This window comes from Sinohyriopsis cumingii, chromosome 16 (assembly GCF_028554795.1).
Source record: "Sinohyriopsis cumingii isolate HCF-2022 chromosome 16, ASM2855479v2, whole genome shotgun sequence".
Taxonomy (NCBI): Eukaryota; Metazoa; Mollusca; class Bivalvia; order Unionida; family Unionidae; genus Sinohyriopsis; species Sinohyriopsis cumingii.
The window spans coordinates 32,905,768-32,925,300 of NC_142976.1; the positions used below are offsets into that span (position 1 = coordinate 32,905,768).

Genomic DNA, 19,533 nt, shown 5'->3' on the forward strand with positions numbered 1-19,533 from the left:
GTAAATGTTACATTTTCAGTATAGTTCCCATAGAGGAAAGTAACGGCCTATAACAATTATAAAGTTACGGAGATTCGAACCCTAGGGAATATGGGCTCGTGTGTGTAGGCGAGGCAATGGGTGCCGTTTACCCGCGAACCTGGGTTCGAATCTCCGTAGAGTATAAATGAAAAATTCTCTAACCGATATGATAGTATTATTTGTATTAGTTATTAGTTATCTTGAAAATACACATGCAAACGATTTTCTTTTTCTATTCTCGATTTTCTCTCGTCTTTATTACCTTCCTTCATCCTCTATCTCATCCTTGCGTCTTACTGTGAGGAGACATAAATGGATAGATTTTATGCATGCTTGACTTAAGATTGAATATTGTACAAAGATATAATATAAAACCATTTTACACAGTATTTCACCAGATGTTACTGCCAGGAAAATATTTAAAGCATGAAGAAGCTGTACTCTCTATTTTCAATTGTACTCAAGATTAGTTGTATCAGCCATTAAACATTAACCGCACATAGACCCTTTTATGACCGGATAGTTAATGAACCACAGCCTTTTCCGCCTAATTACTGATGTGTATTATTCCTCGAAAGAAACTAGTGCACTGTTTAAAAATGAAATTGCAATTGTTTTAAACCCAAATTAATATTTTCACATACTTTATTACAGCTGTTTAATATTTATACTTGTTTATTTAATAAATATCAAGCATCTAAATTCTTTTCAAAAAATGTGAACTGATGGTTCAAGCGGAAATGCGGTGTACGGTCTTTTTCATTGATTTACGTCGAGGTGAGTGAACCATGTGGTTCGATGAGTGAAATACAAACCCCTAATCTTCCTCAATATTGACTTTTATAATCCTTATTTAGTATCTAAGTAATATGCTCCAAATGTTTAGGGTGTTCAGCTGCGTAATTCAATGAAGTACACGTTTTCTTCTAAAAATCGGCTGATGATGTGTTGCGCATCATAATTTCGCTAGATATCTAGCAGATTTTTTTTTTTATCCACATGAATTGTTTCTGACCTTGACGTTGCACCTATTTTTGACATGGAGCCGTCGAATATAGTCCTGAATATGTGTTCCTTTTCATCTACAGTATCTTTTTTTTTCTCGAATTATCGGAGTGCTGGGACACGAATGAGGTGGTGTAATTCAGATTATGGTCAGTGCACCTATTTTCGGTATATCAATTGAGTCTTACTATTGGGGTGGGCGTGGGCCATTGTATTATTGTAATATAATACAATGCAATATATCAATGTTACGTTTGCTTAGATGTGTTGGTTGGAAGCCAGTTGTTGACACAGTTGTATAGATCAAGAAATCCATTGCTTTATTTGGGTGAATAGGATAACTGGACTGGAATGTACATGGAATTGTGCATGTGTTTGGTACTCGCTTTTAGTTGTCTATTAGTTCATAATTATAGATTCTAAATAATTACAAATCACTTGTCCATCTTGTGAGTCAGCTTTACCAGTTCAGCCATGCCAGTAGCTTGCCATGTGTTTGTCTGAAGTATGTCACTAAACCCCACAAAAACCAAGCAATCTAAATGAGTACAATTAAACCCCACAAAAACCAAGCAATCTAAATGAGTACAATACTACAATACTTGATCTTTACCAGAAGTCATGCTAATGTAAAGAGTTGCCCAAGTTTACATGCACATTTAATCTAGCTGATATTCTATTTGCCCTTGGGTTTAGCATAATTTTTCAGCACATGGTAAGCTATACATGGTGGCCGATATAACTGTTGGAGAAAGAACCCAAGAAAATCCAGTCTGCCAGAGGTCTCGGAAACATTTAATGACGTGTATTTGGATGCAAACTGTTTTATCTGGGATGCAGAAAATCAAACAGGAGTCCTCCATATGCAACTTTTGCTGGTGGGACTCCTAATTTTACCAAAATAGGATTCCTGGACTCGTAGTTGTAACATCGTAGTGAGACCTTTGGTTTACCAACACATGGAAAGCAGCTGGCAAGCTTTCTCCTATACATGCATTGACTGACCCAGAGACTTGAATCTACATGGACAAAGGTGAGATGGCAGTGATGAGTAAAAACGAACACTTTAGGGGGCCCCGAGTGGTCTAAAGTGCTCACAGTGCCGGATCACTGCCATCTCACCTGTCTGCGTCAGTTCGTGTCCAAGGCTCGGTACGTGGGAAAGCCTGCCAGTAGCTTCTCATGGGTCAATGGTTCTTCCCTGGGTTTTTCAGATTTCTTCCTCCACCAGTTATACTGGCCGCCATGTATAGCCTATCTTGTGCTGAAAAATGGCGTTAAACCCTAGAACAACAATGAACATTTTAGACCACTTTGCCACCTGGAGCGCTATATGAGATTAACAAATAATTGATAACCAACTTCCTATTCTGACATTGCCATTTAACCTTAGGCTTAGTAGTTTTCCATTCCATCATTGAGAATAAGCTTGTCCATGTTTATATTTATCCAAAGTTACATAATTATTTCATGTATCTTTAATCCACCACTGTTAATCTGATGTTAAAACTCGTTAAGCTGGTAACATTCCACAGAAGCTTTTGTATATTCATTGCTCAACAAGTCAGTCCAATGTAATATGCAGCAAAAATTGAGTGTTATTTTTTCAAATCCATGTTCTTCTAGCTAAAGTAACTGCTACATGTTCTGCAGCAAGTGCCCATATCTTAAAAAGAACAAAGAGAAAGTAACTACACTCATTAGCACCCTCCAACTCCATAATTGTAATATGATCACTACACATTCTGCATTCTTTACATGGATACAGACTTCTTTAACAAAAAAATCTCTAAATGTAAAATCCATCATCAATCTCTCCTTTTTGTGCAATAAAAATGCTTCTTATATCTGCTTTATTCAGAGGTCTTGCTAGGATTTTAAAAGTAGGAGTCCAAGACTCCCATATTGGTAAAAATAGGAGTCTCACCAGCCAAAGTTGCAGTCCCCTCCCAGAAACTATGCAGATTGGAAGAAATACTGGTTGCCATAGAGTTTAATTTCTACATTCTTTATAACATTGACATAGCTCTTGTTTGTCCATCAGAGTGAGACTGAATTTTTGTCAATCCAAGGAAGGTCTTATTCCAAGCACTAAGCTAGGCATCACACTTTTCTTACACTTGGCTACTGTCCCGTCCCATCTGAACTTTCAGTTTTAGCAACTTTAGCTCGCTTCAGGATCTCATTACATTCTTCATCAGTTTGCCGTTTAACTACAAAATGCTGTCCAAGTTTGTGAATGGCATTTTGTCTCAGTCTCTTGATTCCGAGGTCACATGCACTGATTATTCTGCTACACTCGGATATGAACAGAATTACGAAAGCTAAAGTTTATTTGATGAACTCTTATAATTGAGCACAAGTACGTATCTGCCTCTGAATTCAATCACAGTAAATATCAGTATATTTTCCCACCCATCTGCCAGTCTCGCAGCCTATTGAACCAAAGACTTACCAAAATGGTACTAACAGCTGCTTCACTTTGCTCTCGGCATGAAGAGGTTAGTGTTAGGACTGGCCGGCCTGGTGTCAGGATAATGTGACTGGGTGGGACATCATGCTACATGTCTGTGGCATGATGCCCCAGTGCTAGACATCAGTTTAAACTGCCACAATGCAGACATCATAGCATGTCTGCACCATGATGCATCAAAGTGATTTGATTGATTTTTTTTTTTTAAAGCTACGTTAAAAATCCAAATTACACACACACTTGTCACCCAGCTTTTGCATCATGTTCTTTTGATGTACTCTTTTAATTGCAGCATGCACATCAGGGCGTGTTTCAACCACTGAATTCTGTCATTGTCAATATCGGCACATTTTCCCACCCTAACACCAGTGTTTGAGCTTGCTGCCCAGTTATTGCATCATGTTCTTTTGAGGTACTCTTATGACAACATGTACATCAAGGGGTCTTTCAGCCACTGAATTCTGTCATTGTAACAATCGGCATATTTTCCCACCCTAACACCAGTCAGTGTTTGAGCTTGCTGCCCAGTTAATGCATCATGTTCTTTTGAGGTACTCTTGTGACAACATGTACATCAAGGGGTCTTTCAGCCACTGAATTCTGTCATTGTAAATATCAGCACATTTTCCCACCCTAACACCAGTCAGTGTTTGAGCTTGCTGCCCAGTTATTGCATCATGTTCTTTTGATGTACTCTTATGACAAAATGTACATTAAGGGGTCTTTCAGCCACTGAATTCTGTCATTGTAAATATCAGCACAGCTATACATTTTCTCACAAAGCATGTGGCTGAAGCAGGACTGGCAAGTCTTTGAAATTTGCTGCTCACCTATTACATGCAGAGGACTCCGCCTAAGTGATCTTCAGCAGCCCACATAAAAAAATTGGCATCCAAATACACATGATTAAGAATTTCCGAGACATTTGTTTATTCTTGTTTTGGGGATTGGTGGGAAGGATATGTGTACTGCACATCAAGACAGCACATCTTTAAGGGAAAAAATGACAAAAACAAGGTTCCAACACTAATGGGAAATAGGAAAAGCCTGGAGAAATGATAAATGTTATCTTGAACATGAAAAGTCCTTGAATGTTGCAAATATTAATGAAAGTCCGGAAAATCCAGGAATTTCCTGCCACCACTTGATAGAAACAGTTATATAATCGAGTCATAACCAAACTGTTCGAGTTCTTACCAGAATATTCGGAGGTTGCATTATAGATCATTTGGATACTTGCATACACATATTTGTATAGTAAGTCCAGATGCTCAGTGGAATTGATTTGACTTATTGACTGGCTGCTTCATATACAAGCTAGCTATCAGTATCTTACATGAAGGGTATGAAAACCAGTCATGCATCACAATAAGCCAACATGGTGGTGGAATTGGATAGTCACATGCCAGGTGACCTAGAAAACTTGAATGCTGTTAAATCGAATTATACCAGCATGAAATTGATAGAAAAATTATTGATATCATGGGTCCAGTAGTCTTCATAGTATCAACAATAACCCGTTTCAAATGTTGTAGAAAAAATAGAACATATTAAATGACAGTTCATACTGTTTGTAATTTTAAAAAATCCCCATGATAACAAAATTCTCTATATCAATTTATTTTGAAAACAACTACCTGTGTAAGATTCATGAAACATCTTTTGATTTTAAAAATGCATGTTTTATAAGCTAAAATGAGCTTTAATTAAGTAGGGGTTATTTGTGTACCTTGAGCAAATAAATTTCATCCTGGAAATGACCTATAAGGTTGTCTTTAAAAAGGCGGGGGTGCCATGAGAAAGAAACCGAGACTGATATTTAAACATACTAGCAGTAGATTCTAAAAAGTAATTCAATGCCGGCAGAGACAGGAAAGCAACAATCCATCTTACAAATTTAGGCACAAGTTTAAAACTATTTGAAACAATAAAATGCCTTGTTTGTTCAAGGAAATGGAACCCTTTTTCAATGTTCATTGCATAACTGAGGTTGGGAGAGAATTTTCACATGCTTATGGCTGGTTTTAAACTTTAAATGCTGCAATGAATTTAGATAAAGCATTGAATTTCAAATCTGTGCTGCTCAAAACATGAGATTATTGGCTTCTGGAAAGTAAAGCAAGGTGACAACAAACCCCATAAGATATAATTCAAGCTTATATTTTCGTTTATGATGCTTAGTTAAAGTTTGAAGCCAATCTTGCTTCAAAATTTAATTTTTTGATGGGATAACAATGGCATCGGTTAATTTTTTATTATTTTTTTTAAATCTGTATCTTCATTCTAGGATTCCATCATGTCGGCCGATGTCCAGTGGATGATTATGAGAAACAACTCCAGCTTTCTGCTGAAGGGAAATGGCCAAACATACAGTAGAGTGAGTACTTATTTAGGTGTCATTCATTTTTCAAGTTGAAGGGGATCTAAGAATTAGATGTGGTGTGGGGGGAGGTATGCGGTTTTCAGGATCAGCAGCTATCAGGAAAAAAAAACTTGTTAATACTACTCTAAACTACATAGAGGATTGTCCTGAGTTTTTGTTTAGCGGTTCATTCCAAGATTGGTCTGTGTGCCAAAATCTCGTTATTGCTACTCGTTCTAAACAGAATGTCCAGTCAAATGAGCTTAAAATACTTCTGATATATTGCTGGACATATTTGAAAATGATGGAGATCTGACATCCAACATGGATGCTGTGGTGGTCATTTGAATTAAGTCCTGTTTCATTTCCAGTTGTTGTAATTGTTTAGATATAGCAGTATAATTTCTGGCAAATGTAATAATTTAGATGGGGGATGGCATGAATTTCCTTGTTCTTGGTTGTTCATGCACTGTTTGGGGAAGGGCATTGGAACAAAAGGGGATGGGGGTATGGCATGAGACTTTTTATCTAAACATCACTTGGGAATGGACCCAGTAGATCGGTTACTGCTGCTGAGACTTGAAATTTTTATCCAAATATCCCTTGATAGTGGACCCAGCATATCTGTTTCTGCTTCTGCTTTCTGTAACACTGGGAGGGTTGTTATAAAACTAACACACATTTCATGCTAAGATCTGGCTGATCCTGAAAATGATGGCTTGTGCATTCAGTTGCGTAGCTTTTGATACTCTTTCTGCTTCGTTGATAATCTGTAGACACTGGGTTATCATTAAAACTAATTTTTCCAACTTGTAGTTCGTAGTCAAAAATGGTGCAGATTAGACATTCGGCATGCTTGTCACTACTGACGTTTTGAAGATTGTGGGGACACTTCTAAACATATACATGCAGGGATGGTCCTGGCTTTTAAAAAGCTGTCGCCAAAAAAATCGCCAACCTCAATATTTTGTCGCCAATTTTCAAAAAGTGTCGCCAGAACAAGTAGTGTACATTTTTTCAAGTGTTAATTTAGTCTATTAATGTAACAGGCAATGAAAATTACAAAAGATGGGTTAGTTAATACTCTAATTACAACAAGCATTAACAAAATGTTACAAAGTGTTACATGAAGATCCGTTGCGATTTTAGGACTGCCCACTTGTTGAATGCAGTTTCAAAGTCTAATTTTTCACATCTGTACATGCTGATTCTCATTAAATTCTCGAGAGATGAGATGCAGAGTTTATTTCTGATGAAAGTTTTGATGAGGTTCATCTTATTGAATCCACATTCACAGTCTACAGTGCTGACAGATGACACCAGTAGTCTCTCAGCAGCCGCCCCCCCCCCCCCCCCCCCCCATGGCTAACTTCACAAAGCTTGTAGTGAATTGCTTCCTAAATCCCAAGAATGATCACTGAATGCTGTATAAATTTTCTCGACAAACAAAATAGGATCTCCATTCCCACGAATGAAACTTACATGAGTCAACACCTGGCAATATTGGACCGTATATATAAGCATAAATTCACACCCAATTTAGGTATTCTTTCACTCCTGTATTTTGAGAAATAAATAATTATTATTAATTATACAAAAGTGTTTGGGTTTTTTTTGCTATTTTTTGTTGCGGAGTTTAAGTCTCTGCAGCCGTAACACGGGATTGATGGCAAAAGGAAAAGATCAATGAGTAAAATGCTGCACTGGCGACAGATATAATTGTGATTGAGATTTTTCCATTTGCTTTGTATTTATATGCAGTAGTCGGTACTTCAAAGGTTATCAGTTTTCTATGAAGGTTCAACAAAACTATTGTATTGGTATATGTAAAAAAAAAAAAAAAAAATAACAGAAGGATTAGCCATTCAATTAATTGTATCTGTTCTATTCGCGTCTTCAGAAGTCGGTCAGTTGTAGGTATAGTTCGGTGGCATGATTGGCTGTATCACAGCATACAGTACTCAGCCCAGATGTCAGCATAAGCAGATTATGATGTAACAATGCACTGTAAAGATGGGGTTGTCAATACGAACAAAGGATCGTTTGTGTAACAGATTGATTCCAATGCATTGCTTAGTCAAGTTTGTGGCTTCCTTTCATTCTCCCTTTTAATTTATCCAGTCCAAATCCATGATTGTATGTACAAATTAAATAACCAAAAAGTCTGTCGCCAAAAAAATCGCCAGATGGGATATTTTTGTCGCCAATAAGGAAAAAAAATCGCAATTTGCGACATTGGCGAAGCCCAGGACGATCCCTGACATGTACTGACATGGGACTTAAACACTTCTCACACCTGGCAGTTGGTCTTTTCTGAATATGGAGCTGATCAGTTGTCCCATGAAGGCCGGCTTGAAAATCATGTTATTAAGTTAGCATCAGTTTGATACTACTGCCCCTGTTGTTTTGGTAGAATTGCCATGAAACTTTGTACCCACATTCATTCCAAGGACTTTTTGGTTGTAAGAAAAAATTGGCCATCACCTTGTTAGGGAAAATTGCTATTACATGTTGAACACTCATCCTGATTGGGCCTAAGTTAAACTAGGACATCGTACGGTATTTTTATATGATATCTTTGGTGGCCATGTGAATAACAGTTCCTCTGTAACTGTTGCCAGGATTATCTTGAACTTTGACATGTACATTCAAACTCAAGTCTGTTTTGTATTAATTGGAATTTGTGCCCTGAAAGCTGCAGTTTTAATGTTTATTTATTTTTCATATCGGAAACCATAATGCTACAGATAACTCCTTGATATGATCTCATCATGCTTAGAATGAAGTATGATGATGAGATACTTCATTTTGCAACACCCTTTTGCCTTGGAGTCAGAGTCACTGTCATAGAAAATTTGCATAAAGGTTTAAAGTTTTATTTCAGTCACTTACATTTCCTATAACCATGCCGACACCCCCCCCCCCATAGGCTTAAGATGGAGATCTACTCAAAAGTTGATCTGATGGGCACATGTACAAGTAATTTTTAATTTTACTTGTTCTTTGAAACAACAAATACAATGTGACCAATTCTTCAGTTTTGTAATAAAATTAAAATTACCCATTCTTGCCATTTGCCCATTGACAAGATGAAGGGATCAGGGTGTTTTTCCAGAAATGTTTATTGATGAAATTCAAGATAAAGAAGACTGTTGATAAAAGGTCAGCTTTCTTCCATCAATTATCGACACAGATGAATTTCACTTTTTATGTCCCGATTTACATTATGCCTGTGTGATCATCTAATGCAGTATGTATATTTTCTCTGGATAGGAACCCAATAATCTGAAGGCAAAGAATTCATACCGCTATAATGGCCTGATTCACAAAAAGACTGTGGGTGTTGAGCCAACAAAAGACAACAAAGGTGTTGTCCTGGTTGTTAGAAAGTCGACAGGTATGTATTGAAAGAACCATCCAGAAAATGAAACGTTTTCTCTAATGTTTTTTAGAAAATGCATTGAAATTTTTAAAATATATTTCAACTCTCATTTCTTACTCATATGTAACCTTTCTGCAATATTCATATACTTTTGATTAGTGCAAGCTTGTTATTGCTACTCCACCTCCTTAATCTACTTAGAGGATTGCCATGAAACTTTACACACATGTTCATCCCAAGGTCCTGAATGAAATGTAGCTACACCATCCAGTATGCCACAACAGCAGCTAGCATCGAAATCTTGTTTTTCCTGTTCTTCAGAATGGATGGTCTTGTCAATCTGGTTTTTTCTTGTAGAAGACTTGTGTTGTCGAATTGGTCCTAAATGGAAATGGTGCAGATTAGATGTCCATTGGTCCTAAAAGGAAATGCTGCTGAAGTCCGTTATTACTACCACAGTAGCCATCTTGAAAATATACTTATTAATGCTCCTCTTGAACAGAAACATATAGAAGACTTCACATGATGCCTGCTTGGGTTCTAAATAAAAAATAGTGCTGTCCAGACGTCCAATATGGGTCACAAAAGTGTCCATCTACAAAACCTTGTTATCACTACTGCTCCTGAATTGGAGGATGGTCTTGTTGATGGGGTTTAAACTAGAAGGCTTTCATGATGTAATGTTCGTGATATCTGAAAACGTGTATTTCAGACATCCAGTATGGCCACCACAGCTGTCATCTTGAAAATTGAGTTACTGCTACTCCTCCTGAACATAGTCTTATCGCCAGGGGGTTTCACTGAAGACTTCTTGTGGTGTCTAGCTTATCTTAAATTACAGTTGTGCCTGTTTGGAATCCAATATGGTCACCATAGCAACAGTTTTGAAAGTTGAATCACTGCCTTTCCTAGGTGCAGTGTTTCCCTTTACCCTCATTTGCGCTTCAGGGACCCCTCCACATTTTCAAATTGACCCCCAGTTTTGACGCCAAAGAGATTTTTCACTCAGTAGTGCACCCCTAAGGGATACACTATAGACATTTATATGGTAATTTTTCCAGAATGCTTCACATAACGTCTTGTTCAAACTAAATGAAAATGATTTGACTTCCAGAATGACCCCCATGACAGCCATTTTCAGAATCTTGTTATTGTTACTCCTGAATGGAATGTCATATTTTCACCAGAAGACTAATCATGACATGTGGTTTTTCCAGAATTAAATGGACCTGCCTTGATCTCAAATATGGCTGTAATGGTGGCAGAAATCTTTTGTTCCTCCGCCTAAATGCAAAGTTGCCTCAACTTGGTTGTTTTCACTGGAAGATTTCTTACGGTGTCTAGTTAGTCCGGAGTGAGAATGATACTAATCTGACATCCACTATGGCCATAGTGGTAGCCATTGTTGGAATATTTTTATTGCTAATCTTGAATTAAAAGTCATGTCGAGATGTGATTGTCACCAAATTGTTTTGGGGGGATGGCCTGTTTGTTCTCAAAACGGTGCACAGAAGACATCCAATATGGCTGCTGACTTGAACCTACCAAAACTCTTGTCACTAATTCTCCAGAATGGATTGTCATATTCACCATAAATATCTTAAACAGGCTTAGTTTGTCCTAAATGGAAAATGCCAATAATAGATTATGACTGCCAAGCAGATAATTTGAAAGTACTATCACTCAAGAATATCAGATGTGGTTTTGCCCCATAGCAAGCATTTTAAAGTATGCAATCTATATTTAGAACAGAAGTTTTACAAATGATCATGAACAAAACCATGGCCCAACTGATTTTTTTTTTCAATTTTATTGCTCGTGTACATACTCTGAGCAACTGTAATTTTAAATAATAAGAAACACATGATGACAGCTTTATTCTAGTGGAGGAGTTTTTGTGATATGGAAAGCTTGGCATATATCATAATTTGGTTGAGTTCATATCTTGCTGCAACCACACCACTAATCGTTCGACGTTTCGTCTTCAGGATTAATACTGTTTCATAATTGGGCTACACTAAAAAAAATTAAAATTTGTTCACCTCCAAGGCAGAAGATATGTATTCCACAAAAAGTAAAGTATATATTGAATTACACCAAGAATTGGCCTTGCATTCAGCCATGAAACATTGATGGACATAATGCTAGTTGCACATTAGTGTCACGAGTGTTAGAATTGGAAATGTACACGAGGGCTTGTATCATTGCTTACAATTTAACTGTCATACATGTACTGTATAATAATATATATGTGGGAATATGGCAGAATCATGTGAAAAAGCACATTGCTAGGAAAAAGCCTGTAGACATTGGGAAAATTAAAGGTGCCCACAGCTGTTTTCAGCTCTAGGGTACTTTAAGCCACCTACTCAAGTCCTGCAAGCTACCAGTGCTGAAGAATTGTTTGTGAGTTTTCTTGTTAATATATCCTGCCTTTCTCAGTTGGAGATCAGCAAAAATGACAGTGAAAGAGTATTTCCTATTGTTCGGAAAAATCAGACAAACTTTAGTTCCTCTTTAGGTGCAGAATATTTGCAACAATTTTAGTCACCAAGATTAAACAACCCTGAACTGTTTTGAAATTAAAAATTGACGATGGCCTAATTGAGGAAGTCTGCCACAGCATCATATTATGACAAATAGGGTGAAGTTTGTCTATATCAGTAAATTTGTGCCAAATGTGTCTGTATAGTGTCCTATGAAGCTATTATGAGCTACACTGTGTTGCTGGGTAATTTGACTTGTCCCATGATAGTATCATTAGCAGTAAGTAATTTTAGGTGTGTAGCGCTTGTACACAAACTGGCTATGTAGAATCTCATGAGGTTGAGTTGAGTGAAAACTACCTTAGAAAAGGGATGTACAGCTAGAGATTTCACATGCATAGTTCACTGAACTAAGCTAGATGGCACCTTTCAATAATGCTAGTAAAATAAGGTCAGTACACATTGTGTATACTATGCCAAAAGATCTAAGCCAGATGACACAATTCTCATCATTCCAGAAGTAGGCTGACAAATTTATTAAATATCTAGATTTGAATATATGGTTTGTGCCTTGAAATAAGCAGAAACATTGTAAAAGTTGTGTCTCTTTTAATTCTGGTGCTTTAGTCTGATTCCTCTTGCAACCCATGTTGCATTTTCTTCCCACAATCCAACAACTTATTTAGTTTAGTCCAAAATATTTTTACATAAGTGCATTCATGTATTAACTGAGTTTTTCATTCTTTTTATCTTCATACAATTGGCCAGAAATGCTTTATGTAATTGTGGAACGAGTATTAACATGCACCAGATTTATCCCCATACCATTTTTACAAATAACTACGTTGCTAACTTTAATCTGGAACTGACTGATGTTGAGGGTGAACCATCAAGTCGTGATCAGATTGTGCAGTAATTTAGTAATGGATTATGTCAGAAGCAAAGAGGATCCACACAAATGTTTAAATCGCAGAATGTCTTCTTCATGATCATTATATAGTGTATTCACAAACATTAATTTGTTCATGTATAGCAAAAGAAACGCATTTCGCCATATATAGGTTTTAATTAGCTTTATAGGTTATATCAGATTATTTATGGAATGGTCTGTTGTCTGCCGTCTATCTGTCCGTTTAGCACAAGTCTGTTTTCGCTACTCCTTAGTTACTTGGAACCTTGCCATGAAACTTTTGCAAGCGCATTCATTCGATGGTCTGATTGGTGCTGTGCTGCACATATATAGCTACTACGGTGTTCATCTTGAAATATGGCTACTTCACTCCTTACATTGATGGTCCTATCAAGTTTGCCTGATGGATCACGCTGATGAAACGAGTAGATGTACTTTAAAGTGTTGACATACATGCCATAACCTAAATCAGATTACTACTGTCCTACATGAAATTTAGGTCTGATTTTAATCAAATGAAAGCTTTGCTTAAAATATGATTTTGTTCTCCCAAACCCCCTAACACAGTCATTTGACTGTTTTGAGAAAACACAATTTCAGTAACTTAACCCTTCCCAACCCAATCTATGCCTGTTACATGTAGTACGTATTAAAGGTAATTTGTAGTGATTGGAACTGCTATAAAATTATCCCTAGGGCAGTTTAAAAAGCAGCAATTAAAGGAAAAGAGGTCAGGTATAAAATCAAAGTTTCACAAAGAAAGTTGCAGTGATTGTACCCATTGTGCTGGGGCCCCGGGTGGTCTAAAGCGCTATCCATTACGGATCACTACCATCACACCTCTGTCTCCGTGGGTTCGAGTCTCTGATTCAGCCTATATATGTATGTGAGAAAGCTTGCCAGTAGCTTCTCGTGGGTCGGTGGTTCTTTCCGGGGTTGTACCAGGATTCTTCCTCCGCCATTAATACTGGCCGCCATGTATAGCCTATCGTGTGCTGAAAAAATGGCATTAAACCCTACAATAACAACAGCCCGTTGTGCTAGTTTGTATATGTAGGATCAGGAAGTGGAACAACTCAATTTACACAGCATTCATGGGATTGCAACTAATGGTGATTTTTTTAAATATACTATAGTACTGTTGTATGGATTTTAAAAAATCTGAAATTTATGTAAATAATGTTTATTCTTAACATGGGGGCCCCGAGTGGTCAAAAGTGCTTTCCGTTACGGATCGCTGCCATCTCACCTCTGCCTGTGTGGATTCGGCCAATGTGGGTATGTGTGAAAGTTAGCCAGTAGCTTCTCGTGTATCTGTGGGGTTTTCCCAGGTTCCTCCTCCACCATTAATACTGGCCGCAATATATAGCCTATCATGTGCTGAAAAATGTCATTAAACCCAACAACAACAATATTCTTAACATCCTTTTTACAAAAGAAAAAGCTTTGTTGTGTGATATTAATTATTTCATCACAACATCATTCACAAGTGATCAAATAGAATATGGCATCTGGATTGCATACAGTATATCTATTTATGTATGGGTTTTTTTTCCTGAGAAATGAAAATTGACAGACATAATGTAATAATCGGGAGTTCTCTACACAAAATTGGGAGATACTGTGAGATTGGGAATTAGGTTTGGTAATATGTGTACCCCAAAATCAGGTTTTTCTCCAGACTTGAGAGTTGACAGGTACTAACTGTCTGAGCATGTGGAATTTTAGTCATGGCTTCTGAGTTTATTTAAGTGCTTAATAAAAAATTCTTTCAGCACTGTCATATTAACATCGGTATTGTATTAAACAGCTTGTGATATTGAGTTGGTCCGGTTGGTACCATTTAGACATTGAATGTCTCAGGGGTCATCCAGAAAATCTTGTAACTTTTGAATGAAGAGGGTACAGATTGCTAAACGAAATATAAACGATCAAGAAAATTGCTTTCTATGTAAAGGTTGGAGGCATCCAATACTTTGTGGCTGACTAATACCCAATTCTAAACAGTGGATTTATACTTTTGATTTTAGTAATACCATGTTACTATTGTTAGTAATACAGTAGCAATCATAAACATTGGATTTATACTTTGTTCTGATTTTAATAAGTACGGTTAGTAATACAGGAGTCACATTCTAAACAATGGATCTGTACTTTGTTCTGGTTTTAGAAATACTCTGTTACTATTAGTAGTGATACTGTTGTCGGAAGCATTTACAGTGAGAATTTTGAAGGTCTGCTGCAACAAAATGATTTTTATACAATTTCAAATGCCAGTCAAATGAATCAAGTGGACACAAACCTATCACTTAATGTTTTATTACATGACAGGGTCAAAATTAGAGGTTTACATTTGCATGCAACTGTTAAAAAGATTGTGTCGAGACTTCTTTGTGATATTTGTTTATTATCTTTTATCTGCAGGATGGAGGAAGCCATCAAGGTCATTGACCAAGATTGAGCTTAAGAGAGACCCTAGACGGGTGTTGTCCACCATCCGCAAGGTCATCAGAAAAAACAGATACAGGAAGGATCTGAAGATGGTGGGTCTTTTATCACATATGCAGGATTTGAAGGAAAATTGAAATAGTGTTAATTTTAACCTTGATAACAAAAGTCATGCTTCTAATTAATGGCCTAAAGTCACAGGCCTGTTTCAGCTTTTTGTCTTCAGTATTTATTTACAAGTTTACTTTTATATTTTTGATGGTGCAAGCATAATGTTAAATAGCAAAACACAGTTATCATTGAAAGTAGGAGAGTATGAACTTGTCATTGCATGCATAATGCAGATTTTGCATAATCCATGCCCAGAATTGAACAATTTCGATGTAGTTGGAAGGACTGAATGATTGATGAATTCACCGTCACATCTCCAGATTAGCACTTTATTTCTTATATATCAGTCATTTCTAGTCTTGCTTCACAAAGTCACCACATTTATTTGAAACGATCCACTACAAGTTCTCAAGAAAAACAATGACCGATTCTGGTGAAATTATCAGTAAATATTAATGACTCTAAACATTTATTAGAGCCATGTTATTGGAAGAAAGAATAAAAGAACACTTAAGAGAAAAAGGTTAAGAATTCCTTCCTGCTGGACACTACATGTCATAACTCCATTTAAGGCAGTAAGCATTCCTTCCTGCTGGACACTACATGTCATAACTCCATTTAAGGCAGTAAGCATTCCTTCCTGCTGGACACTACATGTCATAACTCCATTTAAGGCAGTAAGCATTCCTTCCTGCTGGACACTACATGTCATAACTCCATTTAAGGCAGTAAGCATTCCTTCCTGCTGGACACTACATGTCATAACTCCATTTAAGGCAGTAAGCATTCCTTCCTGCTGGACACTACATGTCATAACTCCATTTAAGGCAGTAAGCATTTTGCTACAGTGAAAGCAGGGCGAGAACTTATCTCATTAGAAGCAGTGTAGACACTGTACAGGTTTTCACAACGGTTATGAATCTTTAAACAAAATGCTTCTTTGTGATGCCATTCCATTAAAGATGGAATGGTTAATAATAATATGGAATTTCAATGGCCAAGACATTACAGTGACTGTTTGACAAGTTTATATGTTTAGTTTACAATCTTTGATTTTGCCTCATCTTAGGTACTCTTACATTTATGTTGGTAGGGAGGGTGATGTCTGAGCTCATTGCCCATCAAAAATTGTTATTTGCTGAAATCACATTGCCTGCATATGGTAGCTTCTTACTGTCTTAGCATACTTAAATGACTTTGTATCAAGTCCTGTCTGCTAAAAATTCATAGAAACAGGGTCTGTTATTTTTAACAAAAATGCAAATATAACGTTCATTATGTCTTTATTTCCATAACCGGTTTTCTTGCAGAGCACGTGTCAAAATATTTTGCTTGGTGGTTCACAGAATACATTATATCTTTTATCGTTATCAATCGATGTCGTGGATATGTATGTTATGATATTTTGGAAAGTCCCATATCTGTTGTTGAATTAAAGACACAGCAAATGTTAGACTTGCAATTTCTGAGAAGGTAAATCATCTTTGTCAATTTCATATGGCTAAGACTCTATGTATGGTAGTACAGGTTTTCTAGGCCTGGTAGTAGTCGCTGGCCTATTTTGACACATGATTTTGGCAAATTTCAACTTCTCAGTGGGCAGTGTGTGGTCTGATGCCACTAGAATGAGGAAACCGACTAACTGTCTTTATTACCATATAAATCTAACAAAACTGGTAAAGGTTATACAGTCTCCTTTTGAAATATGATTTGTTCTAACCTTTTAGATGAGCAAAAGAATCTTGGGGATTTAGGGAATTAACTCAGATTTTCAACGATTATGAAAATTATTAATCTAAAAGGAAATTTACTAGCCTTTGGCTAGTGGACTACTCCAATTTATGTCCCTGTAATCCAAGAGATTATAGTTACCTGCAAGTAGCAGCATATTTTCTCCTTCCTATCAGGTGAAGTACATAAATATTTGCTTGCTTATGGAAAATACTTTTGATGTTGTAAATTGACAGTTTTCAAAGTCTAGGCTTTTTGTCCCCTGTATAATGATGTGTATATTGGTGGTGGTGTGGGGACTTTAGTAACATGTGCCTTCAGTCTGTCTGGCCATCTTTTGGATATTCTATTATGCATGGTATCATTTAGGTACTTTAAAGCCATGGTACTTTTTAATATTTTGTTTAACAATTATTTTTACCTTTCATCTCTTATAGGAACACATTATTTTATTGAAAAGATACATTTATTATTTAGGCAGTATTAGTTTTTTTAATTTAAACTGTTTGCTCAGCACTGTAACGCGAGTCTGTTATTATGATGCTCAGTCTTAAACTAAATTTTAAAAGACTAGGTGAATTAAATCCCAATTAAGCCTTATTTTCATATCACAGGTTCAAAGGTATATGATATTCCAAATGAATTCCAATAGTATTGAATGTCCTGATATAATTCTAAATGTCTTTGAACGAGTTCTCAGTAATCCCAAAATAGTGTTTTAGTCCTAAAAGTCATTGAGCACATTGTAATTCCATTGAATAATTTAAATATATGATTCTTCTCAAATTATATCTGAACAAATGTTAAACTGTGATCAAGATTTGCAATGGCTGATATGAAACAAATTAATAATTGCTTGCCAAATCCTTTTTATATGCATAACTACTTATGAGATAGTAGATTGCACTGGAAACCTGAATTTCCAATGGTAAATTCCACCAGATTGTTACCAAAGTTTCTTCCAGGTCAGGCCTTGAACTTGAATTTTAGTAAATATCTTAAGAAAATGACAAAAGGAATGTAGGCAAAAACTCCATCCTCTATCACAGACCAAAGTCAAGCACACAGTATAAATTAAATTTGCAGAACATAATGAATACAACATACATTGACAAATGTTACAGAATGTGCATAAAAGAAAAGAGCTACCTGGGGATGGATGGTGTTTACATTGTTAGGGCTGTTCCATTTAAATCTACATGGTACCCAGGGAAGGCAGTTTTTTGAAAATATGTGCCAGGGTAATTTGATTTCATTGAGTTTACATTAAAATTCTAAATTGCATCTATCAGTGAGTACCCTACAATAACAGTGCGTTCCCTGGGTCCCAGGTATGTTCTACTGGAACAGCCCTTGAGAGAGTGTTGGGAAATTCTGTAGCAATTTTAGGTGAGTTATGAATACACATTTTTAAACTTTTTCAGACTTCATCGAGAAAACTTATTAACTTGATTAAGTATTTACAATTTATCTCAGACAAATAAAATTTGATTTGCATATTTTTAGCTGTGTCTAATGATCTGATTAGTTTTTGTTGTCATTACTGCAACTCTTGACTTGTTTATGTTTTAACATATATGGTTTTGTTGTCAGCATTGATGGTTTACCTGTTGTACATGTGTATTTCATTTAAAAATAAATAATTTTTATGGTTTGCACGGTAATTATGTGCCTAATTATTACAATTATTTTATTTTTTCATTTGCAGGCAGCAGTCAGGAGAGCAAGTGCTATTCTCCGTAGCCAGAAGACAGTTCCTATCAAGAAAACTGTTCGCAAAAGGAAAGAATAAATAATGACCATTGTCTAGTATCAAATAAAGTGATTTGAGAAGAAATATGTTTAGCTTTTGCATATTAATTTGTTTTTACAGTTATTTGCATGTAAGCTTCAGTATAGTTTTGTGACTGAAGTGTGATATCTGACTATATTCTTTGTTAAAAGTCTATATATATATATTAAATTATACAAAGAAAAATATAAATACTTTACTGCTACTCTGCAGTAAATAGAATTCACTTTACAGTCCATCTGTCTGTCTACATTGGTCTTTATTATACCTGTATATTGGTCCCTGTCAGGCTCTTACATGCATCTAAACGAGGCAGGCCTGCTAACCCATATGCTTTAAATGTAAGACCCCTTAAATTAAAGATCTACAGAATAATTTTAAAAAAATTATGCAAATGTTCATGTCAGATATAAAATGCCTGCATGATCAAACCGTTGCTGAAGTTTTTTAAAATTGTATCCAACAAGTGACATGTCAGGATGAAAGGGACAATAAACCTTGTAAAAAGTTTTATTAATGCTGAGGAATAAAAGGGAATATTCAGGTTCTTTGGGGAAAAGGCAGGAATGGCAATAATTAAATTTAGAGGACACCATGTGTTGATTTGGATATGTCACATTGCAGGAAAGATAATTTTGTTACCACAGCTAGTGTGAAATTTAATTATTTTATAAGGATTACGTAAAGTTGAGGACTATCTAGAAACCATTGCACTCAATAGGGTTTGTAGTTGCAGTTTGTGAAACTGAACTAAGGTAATTAACACATTATCCCCTAGCGACGACTTTACGGGGCAGGAGGTAGTAGCCTAC

At 36.3% G+C, this 19,533-nt stretch overlaps 1 protein-coding gene across 1 annotated transcript; it reads left to right on the top strand.

Annotated features, from left to right (window-relative positions):
- Nucleotides 1–773: 773 nt before the first annotated feature.
- On the top strand, nucleotides 774–18,768 carry LOC149780173 (large ribosomal subunit protein eL28-like). Its single transcript, XM_089936917.1, has 5 exons — nucleotides 774–798; nucleotides 5,787–5,876; nucleotides 9,135–9,258; nucleotides 15,064–15,182; nucleotides 18,638–18,768. The coding sequence occupies exons 2-5, from the start codon at nucleotides 5,796–5,798 to the stop codon at nucleotides 18,719–18,721; spliced, it is 408 nt and encodes a 135-aa protein (XP_089793043.1). The 5' UTR covers nucleotides 774–798; nucleotides 5,787–5,795; the 3' UTR covers nucleotides 18,722–18,768.
- The last annotated feature ends 765 nt before the right edge of the window (nucleotides 18,769–19,533 follow it).

Coding starts and splice junctions, on each gene's coding strand:
- LOC149780173 (XM_089936917.1), top strand. CDS start 5,796: ATGTCGGCCGATGTCCAGTGGATGATTATGAGAAACAACTCCAGCTTT. Junction 5,877..9,134: donor ATGGCCAAACATACAGTAGA/GTGAGTACTTAT, acceptor TTCTCTGGATAG/GAACCCAATAATCTGAAGGC. Junction 9,259..15,063: donor GGTTGTTAGAAAGTCGACAG/GTATGTATTGAA, acceptor TTTTATCTGCAG/GATGGAGGAAGCCATCAAGG.